We start from the raw sequence: 18,002 nt of genomic DNA, 5'->3' as shown, positions 1-18,002 counted from the left end.
GGTGGACTTGCTGCTCTCAAAGGCCCCATGCAGCTTATGACTCTGAGGATCTCATTTATCTGAGTTAGTGATATGCTCTGAGAAATAAAATTGAGGACCCCCTCAGTCATAAGTTGTTGAGTTGTGCCGCCCTTAAACTTGAAGACACAGGGAAATCTCCTCTGATGGCCATTTGAGTCAGTGTAGCAAACACGGAGCAACAGGAATTAAAAAAAAAAAAAAAAAAAAGCCCGAATAAAAGGAATAAAGACAAAAGCGGAGTGAATTACTCAGAGGTGGCACCTGCCTTTGTGGACACAGGAGCAAGAACACGGGGGAACCAAACATGCACGAGAGGAAGATTAGACGGAAGCCTTTGATATTTAATTTCAAATGAAATATTAATTTAATATTTAATTACGCTTTGGTTCCGAGAGAAAGCGCAGTCGCAAGACAGATTGTTTGAAGAAGGGAGTAATATATACGGTTAAGGAGACCACTGTAAAAATTAAAGATAAATTTCAAGCATAAACCTAAATGCCACCAGGCAGCAGTTACGAGCGCGTGAGCTCCGCAGCGCGCACTCGGAATATTATAGCGGAGAGCACCAGTCCATTAAGGAGCTGGGTGGTCTCTCGTGAAGCAACAGCTTCCTAGCCTGGGTCTGGCAGGGGGCACATTACTCCTTAGACTGCGCTGAAGAAGCAACTGCCTTTCACAAGGGCTCGGGATACGGGCAACTCTGTAAATGCGCTGGCCACCAAGAGGGCTGTTGATCCAACTGGTTTCCAGTTTGAGCGGGGATTAATTGTACTCAGGCCGGTTTTTGATGTCTGAACTGGATGTTTTAAACTGAAAATCAGATTCATGTCTTTGATGGGATTTTTTTTTCCCCCGTGATACAAGTTATGAAGGGGAAAATGAAAGATAAAACAGATGCGCTATTAACATCCGAAATCAAGCTTTCGCATCTGCCTGGTGCGTTTTTATTGAGGGGGGACCCCACACCTCCACAGAGCCTTTTGGAGCAGGCTGTCTGGGATATGATTTGAAGGGGTACGATTACCCATCTCTCCTCCTAACTGCCACCTCTTCCTGCTGATGGGAACTTGCTCACAAATAACGAATGGCTGTATTTAATCAACACATGGGGCCTCTGCTGAAGCAAAAGATAAGAAGTCCTGGGCACAGAGGGTTAACGAACACGAACTCCTTGACTTTCCACCGCGTCCTCGGTTTCACTGTCCCTTTGAGCTTTAATTGCATACCTTGTGACGCATCTGTACACAGCCTGACCAGCTGGGACCTTTGGTCTCTTCTGCTTCTCCGTCCACTGACCCCTCCCTGCCAAGGCCAGGCTCTCAGACCGTCCCTTTCCCGGTCTCCCGAACGGCAGTGATCTTGCATAATCCGGAGAGATTAAAGGCACAAGGTGGCAAGTTTTTCAGAAACGATTCACATCTTACGAACAAGAAGACTCACAAAAGGCCATTGCGGATCAAAGAGCAAGGAGGGAAGAAGTCATCCGGCCCAGGCACAGTCCAGAGGATCCTCCCGCCAGAGGCTTGCCATAGTGCCTGTGTTTCTATAGCTCCATGCATAACTACCCTTGTGGATGTAAACAACTTCATCCTCCCTTTAAGGTAGACAGATCTCACTTGAGTGTGCACGTGGTTCTGTGCGTGCAAGTACCCGTGTATGGACATGCGCATGAGGCCAGAGGTTGACGGTTGACCTCAGTGTCTTCCTCGACTTTTATTCATTCATTCATTCATTTATTGGAACTGATTCAGCTAGAGTGGATGCCCACTAAATTCCAGGCATCCTCCTGCCTCAGCTCTTCAGCACTGGGATGACGGGTACCCACCATCATGTTGGCTTTCTCACGCGGCGCTGGAGGTCCAGCCTTAGCTTCTCAGGCTTTCCTGGCAAGCACTGCAATGACTGAGACATCCCCTCGCCCCCTTATTTTTCCTTAGGTTAGAAAAATGGTGCAAAGAACAGCTGCAAGACTTTGCAAAGTTGGGGTAAGGGTTGCAGGGTGTCAGCAGGTAAAGGCCTTGTGGGGAGAGCCTAGCAATCTGAGCTTAATCCCTGGAACCTATGTAAAACTTAAAGGAGAGAGCTAACTCCACATCATTATCCTTTCACCTCCGTATGTGCACCATGACATGCAAACATCTGCATACCACACACACATACATAAACATACACACGTTACACACATCACATATACACATACCACACAGCATTCACACCATACATACACAATACACACACCACGCACATGCACATGTCATATACACACACCACACACACCACACACAAAACATACATAGCACACTCAATACATATGCACACAACACATACACAACAACACAATACGTATGCACACAGCACACACACGCACACAATACACACACCACACACACATACGCACATATATACATGTCATACACACAACACACTTTACAATACATATGCACACAATACACACACACAATGATAAAGAATACTGTTCTTAAATATAGATAAAGATCCTTGCCTCTTCTCTTGGTCACTCTGCTTACCCAACTGCAAGCCTCCAGGCTTCCTTCTGCCCCAGATCCAGGTTGCATCGTGCCAGAAGATAGAACACAGTGATTAAGGACTGAGTTCTGGAACTGGACAGCTTAGAAGGATTCTACTTGGCAACCATGGGCAGGTGACTTAATTTGTCTGTGCAAAGGGTTTCTCACCTGTGAGGCTGAGGCACTAATAAAACTGTCATCACGGGGAAAGGTGGTGGTTATTAGAGACCACAAGAAGAGTCTGGCCTGTGAGCTAACAGATGACAGATGTAATTACTAAATTATAATCACTGCTTTTCTTGCCTTCCTAGTTCTGTCTTGTGATAGAATTTGTCAGAGACTTAACTTGCAATCAATTGTACATCCTGGGGCTAGGGGCATGACTCAGTGGGGTCATCAAGTGCTGCACAAGAATGAGGGTCCCAGCACCCACACAGAAAGGCAGGCATAGTGGTGTAAACTAGTAGCCCTAGCACTGGGGGTAAGGTAGGAATAGGTAGATCAGTAAGAGAACCTGTCTAGAGAAAAAAGTTAGAGAAGGGATTGAGGAGGACATCCCAGCATCAACCAATGGCCTACACACACCTCATGGACAAGAATACCCTGCACAGACGCCTCTCTCTCTCTCTCTCTCTCTCTCTCTCTCTCTCTCTCTCTCTCTCATGGGCAAGCACATCCATGAACATGTGCATCACACACACACACACACACACACACACACACACCTCAAATGCAAGCACATCTATGCACACATGCAAAACACACACACAGCATGTAGCCTGGATTCTGCAAAGAGCCACAGGAACAACAGTAAAAATCCGGGCTCCTCTAGCCCCTGTCTTCAACAACCTACTGTCAGCTCATACATACAGATCTGTAGACAACACAAGATTAGAATCAGAGGACAGCAGTTTCCCACACACCCAAATGCCATGCTCGGGCCAGCCTTCCCTTGTAAGCTTGCTGCCACATCAAGTTAAGACAGCTGAGAACTCTGCCCAGCCAACCACTGTGTCCCACTGGTACCAAGATGACCTTTTCCATTGCCAGTTGTCTGCAGAAAAGTCTTCCAGAAGAGCAGGGGAGGGGGCCTCCTCCCTGCTCAGCCCCAGCTGGCATACCGCCTCTGGGTTTCAAACCAGACAGAGGCAATTGGACTCTTCTGATGAGTTGAGTCCCGGGTGACTCTCAACTCCAAAGCAGCAAGTTGCAGGGTAGCAAACCGTGGCTGACGGAAAACAAAGCTGCAAGTCGCCGGTGTGAAGAAACTGTTGTTTATCTGAACCCTGATGTTGCTAGTGCCGTCCTTGGCAACAGCAGCCGTGGGGAACTGAGTGTTGAAGTCTACTTAATGGAGGCAGGTATATTTGAGAGGTTAAGTCCCATCATGGTGGAGTTTCCTTAAGCCATCTGCAGCTGGACTGGGGACCACAGAGCTGTGTGGGTGGAAAGGGGTGTGGCAAAGGAGGAGATATTTACCGAAGTCTCCCTTCCTGTCTCCTTTTCACATCTCCACTTCGGATGGTCCACCTGAGAGTCAACACTATGGTGTCCATGGTGACTTGCTCCCGGTCTCCCAAGAACCCTCCCCATTCTCCAAGTCACGAAGTCTCTGAGGCAGCTGCCTGAGCAGAACCCAGGTCTCCTAAGTTCATGTCTTTCTTTAAACACAGGTGCTGAAATCATCAAAAAGCATGATTTGGTGGTTCTTGTGGCCTGATCAATTAGGGAGCCTCCTGTGGAGAGTCATATAACTGGTAACCGAGTTTTATAGATAAAGAAACTGAGGCTCAGAGAGGCTTGGGGCTTAACAAAAGAACAAGCCAAAAAACATGCCAGAGCAGTCCCCAAGATTGTCCTCCATGGCTGACCAAGCCCATCTTCTTCTAGATCCACTCCTACCCCGTCCAATCAGCTTTCCAGGTCTCAAGTTTCTCTTTTGCTCTGATATCAAGTTTCATTATTGGAACTAAGTATTTCGCCTGGACCTACAGCAATCATGAGTACCAACCCATAGGGAAGCCCCAGGCGTGCAACGGGAAATGGCAGGTGCTCAGAGAACACAGCTTAGAGTCCCCACCCCAGCCAGGCCAGATAGAAATCTATCTGGAGCGAGGGCCCAGGTCTGGGTGGAGAACCGTCTTCTGCAGTCTGCTATGGAAGCCACAGCCTTTCCAGCCACCTCACTGAAACTAAATTGGCTTGCACGATGTGTTTTCCTTTAGCAAGAAAAGCAACAAGACACAAAACCATTTCCTGGGGCCTGGACTCCTCTGTGAATGATATTGTTTTCTTTTGGTCACCAGTGAGAGTTGCATTTGGCCCAGTGACCTCAAGGTGGGAGAATGGCCACAGACCCAAACTCTCCTAAACAGTGTTTGTGTTTCTAATTTCTTCTCTCGTGTAAAAATATCAGCTACAGAGCCCCGGCCCTTCTAATTCTGCCCGCCTCTTGAGGCTGCTCCCTCAAAAGCACGGAGAGCCCCTGACCTCTGGCCACAAAGACTAACTTTGTACCCGAAGAGTCAAGTTTAGTAGCCTATGCTTTCCATATTTAAACATATGTGACATGGACTTTATCTTGTAATTTTTTTTATCAAAATCACAAATAGACACATTAACCAACATGAAAAATATTAAAAATACCAATACCTAAAAACCATGATTGCTCACTTGCATATTGGCACAACTATTCTTATATTCATCAGAAGTTTACCATGCTGTGCAAACAGAGCAGGTAGACTACAGTGCTTAGGCTGGCCCAGAACTTAGTGTTGCTCCCGCCTCTACTTCCTAAGTGCTAGGATGAAAGGTGTGTGCTGCCGTGCTCAGTACACACTTTTAAAATTATTCATTGGTAGGGTGATTTTTTTTAATGTATTCAAGGATAGCCTCAAGTTTACTCTGTACCTGAGGATGCCCTTGAGCTCCTGATCCTCCTGCCTCCACCTTCCGATGGTGGGATTATAGGCATGCTCCACCATGCCTAGCAGGCTATGCACGAGATTTTTAAAAACTTAAATCATGTGTGTCTTTCATGTAAATGAGCTTCAACCAGCAGTGTTATTTTTGATGTTTAAAATGTATAAACATGTCCCATTTTGATTTAATGAATCCCCCACTGGACACCAATGCTATTTTTAATTTTTTTTTTACTACTATAAATAGAACTCCAATGAAGAGCCCAGAGCAAATTCAGTTGTTTTCTATGCAGACGTTGCTGAGCGTAGAGCCATTAGATCAAGAGGCACACACATTCTTCGGGGCTAGAACGAGCACAGAATGCTTCTCTAACCATCCATCTTTCTGCCGTGCTGTATGAGAAAAGTCCCCACCTTCTTCTATTTATCCCAACCTGTATATTTTCATTTGCTAAAAAAATAAATCTTTGCCAGCTAAGATATGGAAACAATCTATAGAACTTGTCTTGTTCCTGTTTACATTTCTATGATTATCAGTAGATTTAAATAAATTCATTCATTCCTTGTTTCCTCCCTTCTTTCCTTTGCTTGCTTGCTTCCTTCCTGATAATGAAGCTTCCTATAGCTTCCTGTTGCTAAGGCTGGCCTCAAACTCACGATGTAGACAAGGATGACTTTGAACTCATAATCCTGCTGCCTCTACCTTCTTCCAAGAACGGGGATTACATGTGTGCATAACCATGCTGGTCACATTTATGAATGAATTAAATGAATTAAGATCATATTTGCTGTCTTCCTCCATGGTCTTTGTCTTCATCTCTTAATTCATAGGATGTCTAATGATCACATCTTTATCCACAGTGCAATAAAAAGGGCAGTTGGCAATAGGAGGTATTAACTTTTTGTACAACAAATGGATGAATCTTCTTGTACCTAAAATAGCATGTTTTTCAGAACTAAAGAGGCTCCTTGTGTTATTTTTGATGCTCGACATTTTGATGGGCCAAATTTTACTTTATACCTTGTCCCATTTTCTTTTAATTTTGACTCGATGGCCTTTATTAAGCATCCAGATGAGGACGTTTCAAGATAACAATTATGTTTTAGATGTATAATCTTTTGACATATCTACATTTTAATGATCAATAGTTAATTTGAAAATATTTCCAGTTGTCAAGGTCCGTCTAGAAATTCGAATCTTTCTTCCTGATTCTTTTGAATTCGTTGGCCCATCTCATTGTGTAAACTTCTGTCTTTTCCACACTGACATGAGACAGCTCCCCAGCACGCTGGCAGTTAAGTATCGACACACTGGATGTGAGCAGAAAGACTTGGTTTTTAGGTTTTGGTCTTCTGCTATTGGACATTCCTCTGCACTCCTGCACAGCCTTATATTTAATTATTAAAGCTGAACATGGTTTTAATGTCTGGATGGGGCAAGGCCCCTTCATTTTTCAAAATTGGGGTTTCTAGTTTAGCACCTTTCCAGATGAACTTTGTGTAGTTTCCCCCAAACATTTTGCTGGTATTTTGATTGGCATTGCGCTAAATGTATTCATTAATCGACATCTTTACAATATTAAATCTTCCCACCTCCCCGCCAGCTGGAAGTGCTTTGTCCTCCCTCTGAACTCCCACAGCACTTTATACCTTAAAAAACATCACCTTCTAACTCTACCCACCCAATTTTTCAAACTTGAAACCTGAGCACTGTCTCCATCCCTCCCCTCTCCAACCGTCACCCCATCCAATCAATCATCAAGTCCCGTCAATGCTGCTTCCTAAATTCCGCTCACTTCTGCCTGTCCCCATCACCAGCACTGCAGTCCAAACTGCTGTCGTTGCCAGTCTGGGCCACCACAATAGCCTCCACTTGACCCTCTGCACTCACACGGCCTTCTAAGTCCTTCTCTGCACCCCAACCAGAAAGAAACGTGACTGTGTGTAACTCTGTGTGTGTGTGGCTGTGTGTGTACTCACGTGTATGAGAGCATATCTGTTCATTCGTATGCCTGTGTGAAGGCTAGAGGTCTACATTGAGTGTCTTCTTCAATAGATTCCTTTTTGAGACTACATCTCTTGATAACCATGGATCTTACCAATTAGAGTGGACCGGCTGGCCAATGAGCCCCAGCTGTCCTCTTTTCTGTTTTCCCATACTACCATGCCTAGACACTTTTAAACATGAATGCTATGCTTCAGTATCAGGGCCTCATACTTATATGGCAAGCCCTGTGCTAACTGAGCCAGTGCCTAGCCCCAATATTGCTTTTGACAGGGCAAAGTACTGTCTGATCATGACAGTATTCTCAATAGTTTTCGATGAGTTGAGAGAAATATTCCTAGGCGACCTAGCCTCTACCCCCGCAGCTTGTCCCCAAACTTCCCTACATTCGGGCCTTCTGTCTTGTTCATGGTGTGAGTCAAACATCAAACTTGCCCTTCCCATCCCAGAGCCCTTCCTATCCTAAGCCCTGTCTGGCTTATTCTAAGTTTGAGAATAGTCAATTCATCTCGACACTTGGGAGGCTAAGGCCTGAAGATCTCAAGTTCAATGCCACTTTGGGCTATATAGTTAAACCCTGCTTCAAAAATAAACCAACAAAAACAAAGTGCAGTGACTCTAACACCTAGTCCCAGCGTCTCACATGAGAATTAGTGCTCATCACACTTGCCATTCCTTGTTCAAGCCAGAGGCCACGTCGGCACCAAGGTGAGAATAAAAGCCGTATCAGTGGCACATTCTGAGCGTGGATCTAACATCCTGCTTACTGTCTCCATATTCCACCCTAAGCATTTACAAAGTCCTGGTTTTCCAGATTGCCAGAGCAGGTATTGCATTTCCAGGAACCTATTTTGTAGCTTGGAATCATGGTGGTAAGAGTGTCTGCACCATGAAAATTGGGAATTACTGCAAGCCCAACTCTATTCTGAATCACTTGGAGAGCCAGTTGTCCAACCTTTACCATGGTACCCCTGCTTTTAGCACACTATTCCTGTGTCCTCTCCTCAGTCCGTGACAACCATATCCTACCTTATTAGATGGATAAAAGTCTTTAGCAAGCAAGTCAAGCCATGTGTCCCAACATGCTGACTCTACAACAGGTACAGACACCTTCACACCTTAGTGTCTTTGAAGGTGAGAGCCAGCAGGTCTGGAGTATTCCAAGTATCAGTGTTGAGCATGGCGTGCACACGCAATGTCTAGGAAGCTAAGCATTATGCGTTCTCAATGCATACAAAAAAAGCATGGCAATGTCAGGAACATATCAGCAAACCAATAACAATACATGGCACAATCACATCTTAGTAAAGCAGGAAGAGAGAGCTTGCTAACACTGACACTTAGTCATACCACACAGCAGCCATGGCTTCGCGGGTTTCTCTTCTGCTAGGTGCTATGCTTGTTTCCAAGAAGGAATACATAGTTTCCAAGAAACTATACATTTTCAGTTGAAAAACTACTGCATTCAAATGTCCCTGTATCCTTCCCTCCTCTAGGAAGTCGGTCTAGATTTTCCCCACGTTAGTCCCTCCCTGCTAGATATTCCAACAACCCCTTTTTGCTTTTACATATCTGCTGAGGCTTAAGCTAATTATTGGGATCCAGGATATACATCTTCTCTTCTAGAAGGCATAGGATGCTAAAGTATTCTGCTGTTACTGGTTTTGTATCTTGAACATAATTTCAAACATATATTTATGCAACGACTATACAGAGTTAGAGGTTGAGAGATTTGGCATCATTTGTCAAGGTAGGTTTTGGCAATTATAAATGCAGGTAGGAGCAAAAGCCCCAGCTTTCAGGGGAAGTCTGCAAATGTGTGTGCACACATGCGTGTGTGCACGCACGTGTGCGCTCACACACACACACACACACACACACACACATCCCATCTGGCTCTAAGTGTCTTCAGTCCCGTGAGAGCTGAGATCATTCCCAACTTCAGTAGAGATCTGAAGGCTGGCTGCAAACTACCTGTTAGAATATTCACCTGCATCCTCATCTACTCCCAGGGGAACTTGGACAAAACACGGGAGATGCCAAGTATAAGTTAAGTGTCCTGGAGCTGGAACCTTCTTCACTAGACCTCAGGGACTTTCCATACTCCCAGGCTTCTCCTCTCCCAGTTTCTCCTTCTCAGCTCCTCCTCACTGTTCTCTGATCTCCTTGTTGGAATCCAAGGAGCCTTCTCGAGCTTGCTTCCACCGTGGAGCAATGGATTCCTCCCCTCCATAGCAATACCCATCCCTGCAGTGCCTACTCTTGTCTAGATACCCCTTAGCTTGACATCTTCCACACTCCCCACATCCTGCCTGCCTGCCTGCCCTTCCTCATTCCCCATTGCTCCCCACCCCAAGGACTTCATTCTAATTCTCTGGCATTCTTGCTGCTGCTCAGCGGCACTGGGCTCTTTTTCATTTCTGGCTCATCATCTTGCTGTGTTTTTTGCCAGGCACACGCCATCACTCCCACAGAGTCATGGACTTCCAGGGACAGTACCAGGAACCACCAAGGACCTGCCAGCTCTGTAGGGCTTTGGCGTAATGGGAAAGCAATATGAATTTATCACAGAGGAGGGCAGAGGTAAGGGCAGGCGTGCATTTCCGCGGGTTGTCCCTTCCTGTGGTACTATTCTGAGCTCAATGTCCCTTCTTCAGAGCCATCTCCTGCTGAACTGCCTGAGGCTTCCATTTTCCTGCCCTTATTTACACCTGACTGAAACCACACCATGCATGGCCTTTACCATCTGCCTTGGGCCCTAGAAAGTTCCCTTCACTAAAGACTCTTTACTTCCCTCACTTCAGTATCCCATAGCTAGAGTTACGTCATCCCACAAAAGGCACGGACGAATGAGTGACCCGTACCCCAGTGGGAGCTATAGCAATAACTTCTCTTTCCCATTACTTGCTGGCCACACTGAGCCCAGGTGGATGTTCTGAATGCCACGATACCAGCCCACACCAGGCTCTCTTCCCGCAACTCACAGGTCTTCCATCTTGAACTTAGAAAGTCTCCGCCTGTGCTGGACAGTCCACCAACCGTGTTCTCCACAAGTTCCTAAACCCCATGGAAGGACCAGGGTCCTGTGGGTCCCCTGTACTCCTCACCCAGAGAAAGCAGCCATTCAACTGATTTATTTGGCGTCGACAACCTGAGGGGATGCTCAGTGAAAATTGGATGGATGGGTAGATCCTGCTTTTGTAGGGTTTTGAAACACTTTGCACCACTCTGCTGGGCCACCTGAATCACCGTCAAGAGAACTCACAGCCAACAACTTGGATTATGCTTCTGTGATTGCTCCTACAAAAGGCTGCCCCATCGTGGCTGTAAAGAGATCAGTTTCTAAGGGTGGGTTCCCAATATGAGCTGCCATGGCCATCCAGCAGATCATACAGAATCTTCACGGGTAAAGTTCAAATTCAGAATTGAACCTGCATGTCCCTATTTGATGTCTGTCACTCAGTCCATACTTCCCGCAGTTCCAGAAAGACCTAGACTAACTGGGCTGATTACAGAGATCCTGGTAACTGGAGCAAAGAGGACCTAGGAACCAGCTGCCTTAGAAATCCTTTTCTCTCTTACCTGTATAAATGAACCTGCCCGGGGCTCCCTTGCAGAACTGTTTGGATTTGTAAGACAATGTCACCTCCACAACTCCAGGGATGTGCCGGGGAGGGGTCTGCACCCTGATGGCGTGGGGGGTTATGAGCTGAGAAGTGAAGAGACGAGGAAAGACAGTCACTAGACAAACCACCACAGAGGCCACTGCTGATGGCCATTGCTAAGCCCAACCCAGCACCCATACTTCTCTTTCAGTAATGCGCTTAGTTGATTTCCCTGATTATAAATTGTAAGTCAAACATATCCAATTTAGAACATTTGGAATTTACAGAACTGTGCAAAGAAATCTAAAATTATATAATGCAGAGACAACCAATATTAAGATCTGGTGCGTTGCCCAGACATTTCAATGGCTGTGTGTCACAGAATTCATTAGATTATACATATCCACTGATACTCTGACTCCTTACCACTCAGCTTCATGGCATAAACATACTCGTCTCTGGTATCATTAGAAATTTTCCAAAACATAATTTTCAATGGTGGAAAAAAATACCCTCACTTTTTTTCCTCCATCACCCTCCTAGGATCCAATATTTAGACTCTAATTTTCCACCATCTTATATAATACTGCAATGGATATTTATCACTTAATGGAATTCATTCCCCAAATGTTATGCTTTCCATGTCTTGATGCCCTGGGTTGTCTTCTCATAGTAGGTACAGAGGTCTGAGTCTTCATGGGGCTGCTACTCTGGGAATTTCTAGTTCCTCCAGCCCCAAAGAACCAGGGAGCCAAAGGAGATCATGCAAGCAAATGGCTTTGACCTACCTCACTCCATACAAGCATGGTACCAAACACAACTTGGAGACCATCAAAGAAGTTGTCACCAATGATGATGACCATGGCTCCTCCTGTGGTCCAGCCTTCACTTGGGCTGATGGCTTTGATGCAGGGTGTAGCTAGCAAGACGAGAAGGAACAGAATCAGTTCTGTGTCCTCTGCTGGTAATGTCTGGAGTTTGGGAAAGGTGCTGTCCTGGAAAACTGGTGGTCATTCCAAGAAGTTCAAGTTGAGCTGTGTTGCTTTGCCGTCCTCCCCTAATTGGATGTTGGTTTTTAACCAGGCCATTAAAGCTTAATGAGTTGGCCATTATGTATGAAAGACCGAAACACTTAGCTAATTGTGCAAAGGGTGTTTTTGAAACACTGTTGTTTTTGCCCACATTTTTATACACTGAACACTCTAGAAAAGTGTAAATCCCTTTTCTCTCCCCACCTCGTCTACCCTACAATGTTAAGATTTACAAGGCTTGTTAACATGCTGGGGAGAGGAGGAGGAAACAGGATCTATGGAGGTTGAAGGGTTTGCTCAACCCCACCTAGAGACAACCTCTAGTCACTTTCCCAACTTGGTGGAACTGACTTTCCTCCCTTCCCGCACATGTTCAAGGCCCCTGGACTTTGCATCCCAACAGGAACCCAATACGGTGTTCTGGCCATAACTAAAGTCAATCCATCACTCCATTTCCCAAGATGACAGGGTCAGAGGTGGAGGAGAACTTTGGCAGGGCTCCAAAAACATGAGCCCCCTTTGAACGGCCAGTCAATCACATCCAATCAGTCAAAAGCAACTTGAGGGGCTCAGAGCTCTGAACTCTAGGATTTTCTTCTTCCCTTTCAGTGCCCACTGTGGGAGAATTAACACCACTCCAAATTCTTTACCGATTCAATCATTTTCTTTCAGTTCATTAATTCCTGTTTAAAATGATATAAGATACATTCTAAGGGCTGAGCTGGGAAGAGGGCTGGTGGGTAACATATAGGAGAGCATCAAGATTAAAATCATAGCAAGATTTGACTCTCGCCCACATCGTGAGGTCTTCTAACACCCGTAAGTTTGTGGAGAGGCAGAAAAGGAGGGGAGCAAGTGAGATGGAAACTCAACTCAGGCTTGTCGGTTTGTTCATGGATAGACTTTAATTTTTTGGACAACTTGAAATTTAACAGTTACCAGTATTTCTAATTAGTTTAATGCACTTGGAAAACTACCCAGAGCTGCCCATGATTTCTTCTTGTCCAAGCAAACAAAAATCAATTAGTGTCAGTTTCGCTCTACACATTGTTTTGTTTTGCCCACAATCTGTTTAAGGGCACATCTGACACTTATTCATACGCGTCTGGCACGGGGCTGTTCCTGTTTAACTAAGATGTCATAGGCCCGCGATCGCCTGAAATACCAGCCTCGCTGAAAGAAAAACACAGGTCGGAGGAGAAGAGGCAGAGAGGCGCAGGAACCTGAGTCCTGGCTGAGAGTCGAGGGGAGCCGACTACCAGTATTTATGGCAGCACTGGAGGCGATGTGGCTCACGTGGTAGAGGGCTTGTTTAGCACGCAAGAGGCCCCATGTTCGATCCCCAGGACTGCATATACTGAGTGTGGTGGTGGACACCTGCAATCCCAGCACCAGGGAAACGGAGGTAGGAAGAACAGGAGTTCAAGGCCATTTCTTAGCTAGATTGTGAGTTCGAGACGAGCCTGGGCTAGAAGCTTTGTCTATAAACCAACAAACAACAGGAACAAGTACTTTATCTGCCTTGGCTCCCAGTCCTACCTTCTGACGGGTCAAGCCTTCTTGCTCTCCTTCCATGCTTAGAGTTGTTATGTACAAACATGTTGTCGGACACAGCCAGCACATGCCCGTCCACATTCACTGTTGTTGACAACACGACCTGCATTTAGAGCAACAAGGGGAGAGCTTGGTCAGGTTTACTCCGGCTGTCAAGGTACCCGGAACCCTATGGAAGGCTTCTTCTGCAAGGCAAGTGGGAGACAGGACAGCATTTGGGAGTACAACCAGAGGCAGCCCCTGGCCCATGGGTTTCCCTTTCTGTGTCTTTCAGTACAAACTCTGTCCACGTCATGACAAGGGACATGTCTGCTGGTCCCAGAAACCTCACCACCAGCAGGCCTGTCCTGCAGCCGCAGTCACAGGCACAGACAGGGCAATGCAAGAACTAAGACAGCACCTCCATCAGGAAGCTCACGTCTCCAAGCTTGGAAACGGGGATCCTGTACCTCAGATACAGTCTCTGGACCACTGGCTGATCAGTTGTCTGCCCCTGTGTGTGAGCAAACTGTGATAAAGATCCTGCGGGAAGATCGGGTTCCCCAGACGCAGGATGGGAGCTATAGGAGATTTCGTGTCTCACTGGAGGGAAGGGGAGGGGTGGGTGCCCAGTGAGGAAGAGCAAGAACATAGAGTGGAAACTGAATCGAAATCCCAGGCCACTTCTCCTAGTGTAACCCTGTGGACAAATCACTGGACCTTCAGGGAAATCTCAGTTTTTCTTATCTAGGAAACATAACTACTGCTATCGGCCTTGCGGGCCTGAGGGAGATAAGATGAGATTGTGCCTATAGAGCATTCGGCACAATATGAGGTGCAGGCCAAGTGATGGGGATTTGTGTCCCATTTGCCTTACTCCTGCCTCCTCCTGTCCAGTTGCTAAGAGAGATGACATTGTCCAGTGTAGTTCTACCGTGGTCTAAACCCTGGAGAAGTTTCCAGAAAGGAAGACATCAGCACTAATCACCATAGCAACTGCTCTCAGAGGTCTTATGTGCAGACTGCAGAATGGTAGCTAACACACATGACAGGCCAGGCACAAATGCCATGGAACTGAATGCTATTCTATATATGCTGCTGGTCAGATTGTGAACGGGGTCCAGAGACAGAAGTGAGCAGAGAGAGGCAGGAAAGGGCTTGCCTGGCCACACCTACCACCCTTGAACTTGACCCAGCAAGAAGAGTGTCCCAGATGGAATGCTCCTTCTCAACCCATGTAGTTATGCACAGCAGGCTTTCGGCGGCTCTTTGGAGAAAGACACTTATTACATACATGCTCATGAATATGTATAGATCTTTCCAGAAAGGGCGCTGAATAATCTAATGAGCTGCGCTTCAGCACGACTCTTTCTGCCTATGGCCCCAACGCAATCTCTTGCTATCCTACCTGTAATTGTTCTGCCACACCTTCCTGACTTATTAAACCAAAGAGGAGGGTGAAAGAACTTGACCTTGCTTGCATCTTCATATGAAATAATCCACTGTTATTTAAAAACACTTTTTATTATTCAGGCCAATGAAACAACAGAAGAGCATAATGAAATTTGAGAGCCCATCATCCAACTTCCAAGCCCGTTCAAATGCTGCTCTTCTCATCTAGCCCATGGCCACCTCCCCATTCTGCTTTAGGAGATACTATGGCACCCACGGATTTGAGAGTGCCAAGGTAAAACTTCACTGCATAATCCATTCCCTTCTCATGGGTAGAATATTTGATCCCTGCAGAAAATGAATTCATATCGCTTCCCAGTCAGGTATAACCACAAGCAAACATCTTCTCTCATTTTGTTTTCTTCTGCTCTGCAGAGAATTTCGGGGGGAAGGGGGTGTGCGTGTGTGTGTGGTGTGTGTGTGTTCCTTTGTATGTGAATGCATATGCCAGCCAGAGGTCAACCTTGGGTGGCATTTCTCAAGTGATAGCTACCTTGGCTTTGGTCTTTCACTGGTCTGGCACTCGGCAGTTAGACTAAGCTGGCTCAACAGCCGCCCTAAGCATCTTCCTTGTCACCACCTTCTCACTTCTGGGATTATAAGCACATGCTACTCCATGTAGCTTCTTTAAAATGGGTCTTCAGACTCAGGTCCTTGTGCCTACATGGCAAGCATTTTACTGGCTGAGCTATCAGGCAACTGCATGGCATCTTTTAACATTTTATAAGACTTATAATTTAATAGGGTTAAAAAAAACCCAGGACCCATGGCTCCACAAATCACTTCAAGGAACCTTACTCTGAGGGTTTGATGTAGCCTATATGAAAATTTTACATGGATGTTGTAAGGAGGGGGCCACTTGTTCGTCCTGGCCGCCCAGAACCAAAATAATAACACAGAAACTGTATTAATTAAATCACTGCTTGGCCCATTGGCTCTAGCTTCTCATTGGATAACTCTTACATATTAATTTAACCCATTACTATTAATCTGAGTATCGCCATGTGGCTGTGGCTTACTGGCTAAAATTCCAACATCTGTCTCCGGCTGGGCTCCATGGCTTCTCTCTAACTCCTCCTCCTTTCTCCCAGCATTCTGTTTAGTTTTCCCCACCTAGCTCTGTTCCTCTATAGCTCTGATATGAGCCCAAAGCAGTTCCTTTATTAACCAATGATATTCACAGTATACAGAAGAGAATCCCACATCACATGGATGTCAATGAGTTTCAATCATTCAACTCAACGGATAATCACTGAACTTCAGCTACACATCAGGAGTCATGACAGGCCCTGGGGACTCAGAGAACAAACTTAAAGGAAGCTCAGTTGTCATTCAGAAAATTATCGCCCGTATGATTGCTCACAATTCAGGGAAGTAGCCTGTCTAGCCTTAGGTCTGTTTCCAATTGTGTCTGTGTTAACATGTGAGTGTCTGAGAAGAGTCCTTCTCGAGAGTTCATATCCAGTGGTGGCGACCGCAAAACAGGCATCCGTCACTCTTGGCCAAGTGTACCGGGCTTGAGAGCTATTCAGAGTTTGGTGAGCACAAGGCCATGCCTCAGTCAAAGGAAGAAACGGACCTCATTGTCACAGGTTAGGGACTGTGGGGGCTAAAGAATGTTGCCTGTGTACATGCTAGCTCTAAAAAGAGTTGAAGTGGGGGGAGAGGCAACAGGCAGCCGTGTGTGCAAAATATATCTTCAAATGTGAAACAAAAATGAAAGAGAGAGCTTCAGGCATTACTCCTTACTAACCTAGCCTAAGAGCAGCAAGGGGAACCCTAGTCCCCCCAAAGGATGACACGCTGTGAGGACCGGTCACTCACGAGGAGCCCGATTCGTTCCACAAGCCTGTCGCCCCATCCATCTACACTCCTTGAGCATCCCTGCCACAAAATGCAGTTTTCCCTGGCCAGCAGATTTCATCATCGTCATTTTTGGGTGGAGTGGGACTCAGTTCCAAGTGAACATTTCCCAAATGATACACCCTGGCGGCTCACATGCGCTTCATTATTTTCTATTAACAATGGAAATAAATTTTAATCTTTTGCTGGCTAGTGCTGGCCTCTCGTGACAGCAAGGGAATTAACCTGAATTATTTCAGTGTCTGCAAAATTTATTACAAGATTTTAAATTATGTCCAAATGTATGTGCCTCTTGTGTGTGCGCATGCACGTGCACACGCACAAATATGTGTGCATGTGCGTGTGTGTGCGTGTGTGTGTGTGTGTGTGTGTGGCAAGTTTTATTTTTTATATTAAAATATCTTAGGCTGTGAGGTACCTAGGGAAGTTTGCCAATTAAGCTAAATTTGTGAAAATAAGTGGGTTTGATTCACAAATTCCACCACATGAAATCAGACGTGAGTTGTTGCTCCTACCTGTGGAGACCTGTGCTTACACACTAGGTTTTACACCATTCTCCCTACTTCTAGAAGAATAAACTACATAATGGACAGGAAGATCCACTTGGTTCAGTCGAGGCTTCGGGTTTAACTTCCTTCTCTGCTCTCTGATGGATGATGACAAGGCCGATATTATTCTAGTCCAAGGAGTATGGAGCTCGACATGTTTCAAGGCTTGAAGGAAGTAGAACGTGCGTATTCCCACATCATCTCGCTCCCAGGCCTTCCCCTTCCACAAGCCAACTCCTTTCCCCTAGTGAGTATTTCCTGGGTCATGGAGGCTGACCCTTTCCATCTGGAATCAATCAGTCAAGCCCTGACAACTTCCTGAAACACCTCTCTCCATTTCCTGTCCCTCCCCCTCCTCGCTTTCCCCCTGGTTTGCTTCACTCCTCAAACCTGCCGGCCGCCGCAGCTTAATGTTAGAGGGTCAGACGCAGCCAGACTCCAAAACACTACACGAGGACACCTTTGACCTTCAAAAATCTTTACATCTTAGCTAAA

At 45.9% G+C, this 18,002-nt stretch overlaps 1 protein-coding gene across 2 annotated transcripts in view; it reads right to left on the bottom strand.

The window, feature by feature from the left end:
- Window positions 1-18,002, bottom strand: part of Ebf2 (EBF transcription factor 2) — a 196,395-nt gene that overhangs the window by 29,234 nt on the left and 149,159 nt on the right. For both annotated transcript variants that reach the window (XM_041667848.1, XM_041667855.1), the window contains exons 8-10: window positions 13,651-13,768; window positions 11,869-11,999; window positions 11,058-11,184 (exon numbers count right to left, since the gene is read on the bottom strand). In XM_041667848.1, the coding sequence (XP_041523782.1) occupies window positions 11,058-11,184; window positions 11,869-11,999; window positions 13,651-13,768 (376 nt within the window). The remainder of the gene's footprint in view (window positions 1-11,057; window positions 11,185-11,868; window positions 12,000-13,650; window positions 13,769-18,002) is intronic.

Source organism: Microtus oregoni, unplaced genomic scaffold (genome assembly GCF_018167655.1).
Source record: "Microtus oregoni isolate MIOR12 unplaced genomic scaffold, Mior012 000001F_ref0000356, whole genome shotgun sequence".
Lineage (NCBI taxonomy): Eukaryota > Metazoa > Chordata > Mammalia > Rodentia > Cricetidae > Microtus > Microtus oregoni.
The sequence above is the reverse complement of the archived record's forward strand: the minus strand, read 5'-3'. Positions and strand labels throughout refer to the sequence as shown.